This window comes from Otolemur garnettii, unplaced genomic scaffold, assembly GCF_000181295.1.
Source record: "Otolemur garnettii isolate 467f Iridium unplaced genomic scaffold, OtoGar3 scaffold00145, whole genome shotgun sequence".
NCBI lineage: Eukaryota > Metazoa > Chordata > Mammalia > Primates > Galagidae > Otolemur > Otolemur garnettii.
Window position 1 is genome coordinate 4,504,753 of NW_003852540.1, and position 1,722 is coordinate 4,506,474.

The 1,722-nt window shown below is 56.4% G+C and overlaps 1 protein-coding gene across 4 annotated transcripts in view; it reads left to right on the plus strand.

Annotated features, from left to right (window-relative positions):
* Positions 1-1,722, plus strand: part of MYO1C (myosin IC) — a 24,680-nt gene that overhangs the window by 20,596 nt on the left and 2,362 nt on the right. For all 4 annotated transcript variants that reach the window (XM_003799099.3, XM_023518691.1, XM_023518692.1 and 1 more), the window contains exons 26-31: positions 356-449; positions 541-596; positions 712-847; positions 933-1,003; positions 1,090-1,187; positions 1,284-1,383. In XM_003799099.3, coding sequence (XP_003799147.1) covers positions 356-449; positions 541-596; positions 712-847; positions 933-1,003; positions 1,090-1,187; positions 1,284-1,383 — 555 coding nt within the window. The remainder of the gene's footprint in view (positions 1-355; positions 450-540; positions 597-711; positions 848-932; positions 1,004-1,089; positions 1,188-1,283; positions 1,384-1,722) is intronic.

The window sequence follows — 1,722 nt, forward strand, 5'->3', positions numbered from 1 at the left end:
CCCCCCCCCCAGCTCATATAACCTGTAGTAGCTTTGAATATTGGCGATCAGCCACCTGTAAGATCCTATGTTGTAGCTGAATCTCAGGGGCATCAGGGGCATCAGGGCTGCATAGGGTGGGCATCATTCCCAAAGTCAGGCCTGCAACATGACAGTGCTGTCATGACCTCTCTGGAAAGCTCTCTGCCTTGCTTGGGAAGGCCTGGAGTAAAGAAGAGGTAAGGCTGAGGGAGTGTTGGTGGTAGGGCTCAATCTTCTGGTGCTGGGACCAGAAAGGGGGTGAGGATGGCTGTCTCAGCACCTGTGATGGTGCCCAGCCGTGATGACATTCTCTCTACTCCCCTTGTCTCCTCAGCTACAGCAAAAGGCAGTGGCTAGTGAGATCTTCAAGGGCAAAAAGGACAATTACCCCCAGAGTGTCCCTAGGCTTTTCATCAGCACGCGGCTTGGTGAGCCCCTGATTCCCTAGCACTTAAACATTCCTTGTGGTGCTTCTCCCTCCTACGTCCTCTGACTTCCCTCCCCTCATCTGTGTTGCAGGTGCAGATGAGATCAGCTCCAAAGTGCTGCAGACCCTGGGCTCTGAGCCCATCCAGGTGAGACCTGCCTGCAGCCCTCACTCCAGCAGAGTTCTGCTGCCCAGGGATGGGGGTCAGGCAGAGGCTGAAGAGGTCACCCCTGGAGCCCCTTCAGCCTGTGTTCTGTCCCCAGTATGCTGTGCCTGTAGTGAAATATGACCGAAAGGGCTATAAGCCTCGCTCTCGGCAGCTGCTGCTCACGCCCAGTGCTGTGGTCATTGTGGAGGACGCCAAAGTCAAGCAGAGGATTGACTATGCCAACCTGACTGGTCAGCCAGTGTCCCAGGGCACAGGGGGAGCAAAGTGTACCTCTGCCATGATCCTTGATCTCTGACCTCTGCCTTTGCCCCTCAGGAATCTCCGTCAGCAGCCTGAGTGACAGCCTGTTTGTGCTCCATGTGCAGCGTGAGGACAATAAGCAGAAGGTACCTCTTGGGGACTGGGAGATGGTTCGGGGTCCTCCAGCTCTGGGCAGGGCCTGACCCCTCCTACTTCCGTCTGGGCTGCCCAGGGAGATGTGGTACTGCAGAGTGACCACGTGATTGAGACACTGACCAAGACAGCTCTCAGTGCTGACTGTGTGAACAAAATCAACATCAACCAGGGCAGGTGAGGCAGGCGGGGGCCAGTGGGCCATGTGGGTGGACAGGGCAGGTGCTGTCTTTGGGGGTCTGTCTCTCTGAGGAAGCACTCATTTCCCTCTAGCATCACGTTTGCTGGGGGACCCGGCAGGGATGGCATCATCGACTTCACACCTGGTTCGGAGCTGCTCATCACCAAGGCCAAGAACGGGCACCTGGCTGTGGTGAGTGGGGCCTGCCTGATAGTCCTAAGGCCAGGGCGGAGCCTCCCACAGCCAAGCCTTCCTTGGCAGTGCTTGGCAGAGCCTAGGCACCTCATCCTTGGGTCTTGATCCAAAGGGTACCATACCAGTCCCTTCATCCCATTGCCCACCTATGAGGGCCAGAGAGAGGGGCTATTTGAGCCCCATGGTGCAGAAGGTCATAAAGATGGCAGCATGTGGCCAGGTGCAGTGCCTCATACCTGTAATCCTAGCACTCTGGGAGGGTGAAGTGGAGGATCCCTTGAGCTCAGAAATCCAAGAACAGTCTGAGCAAAAGCAAGACCCTGTCTCTACTAAAAA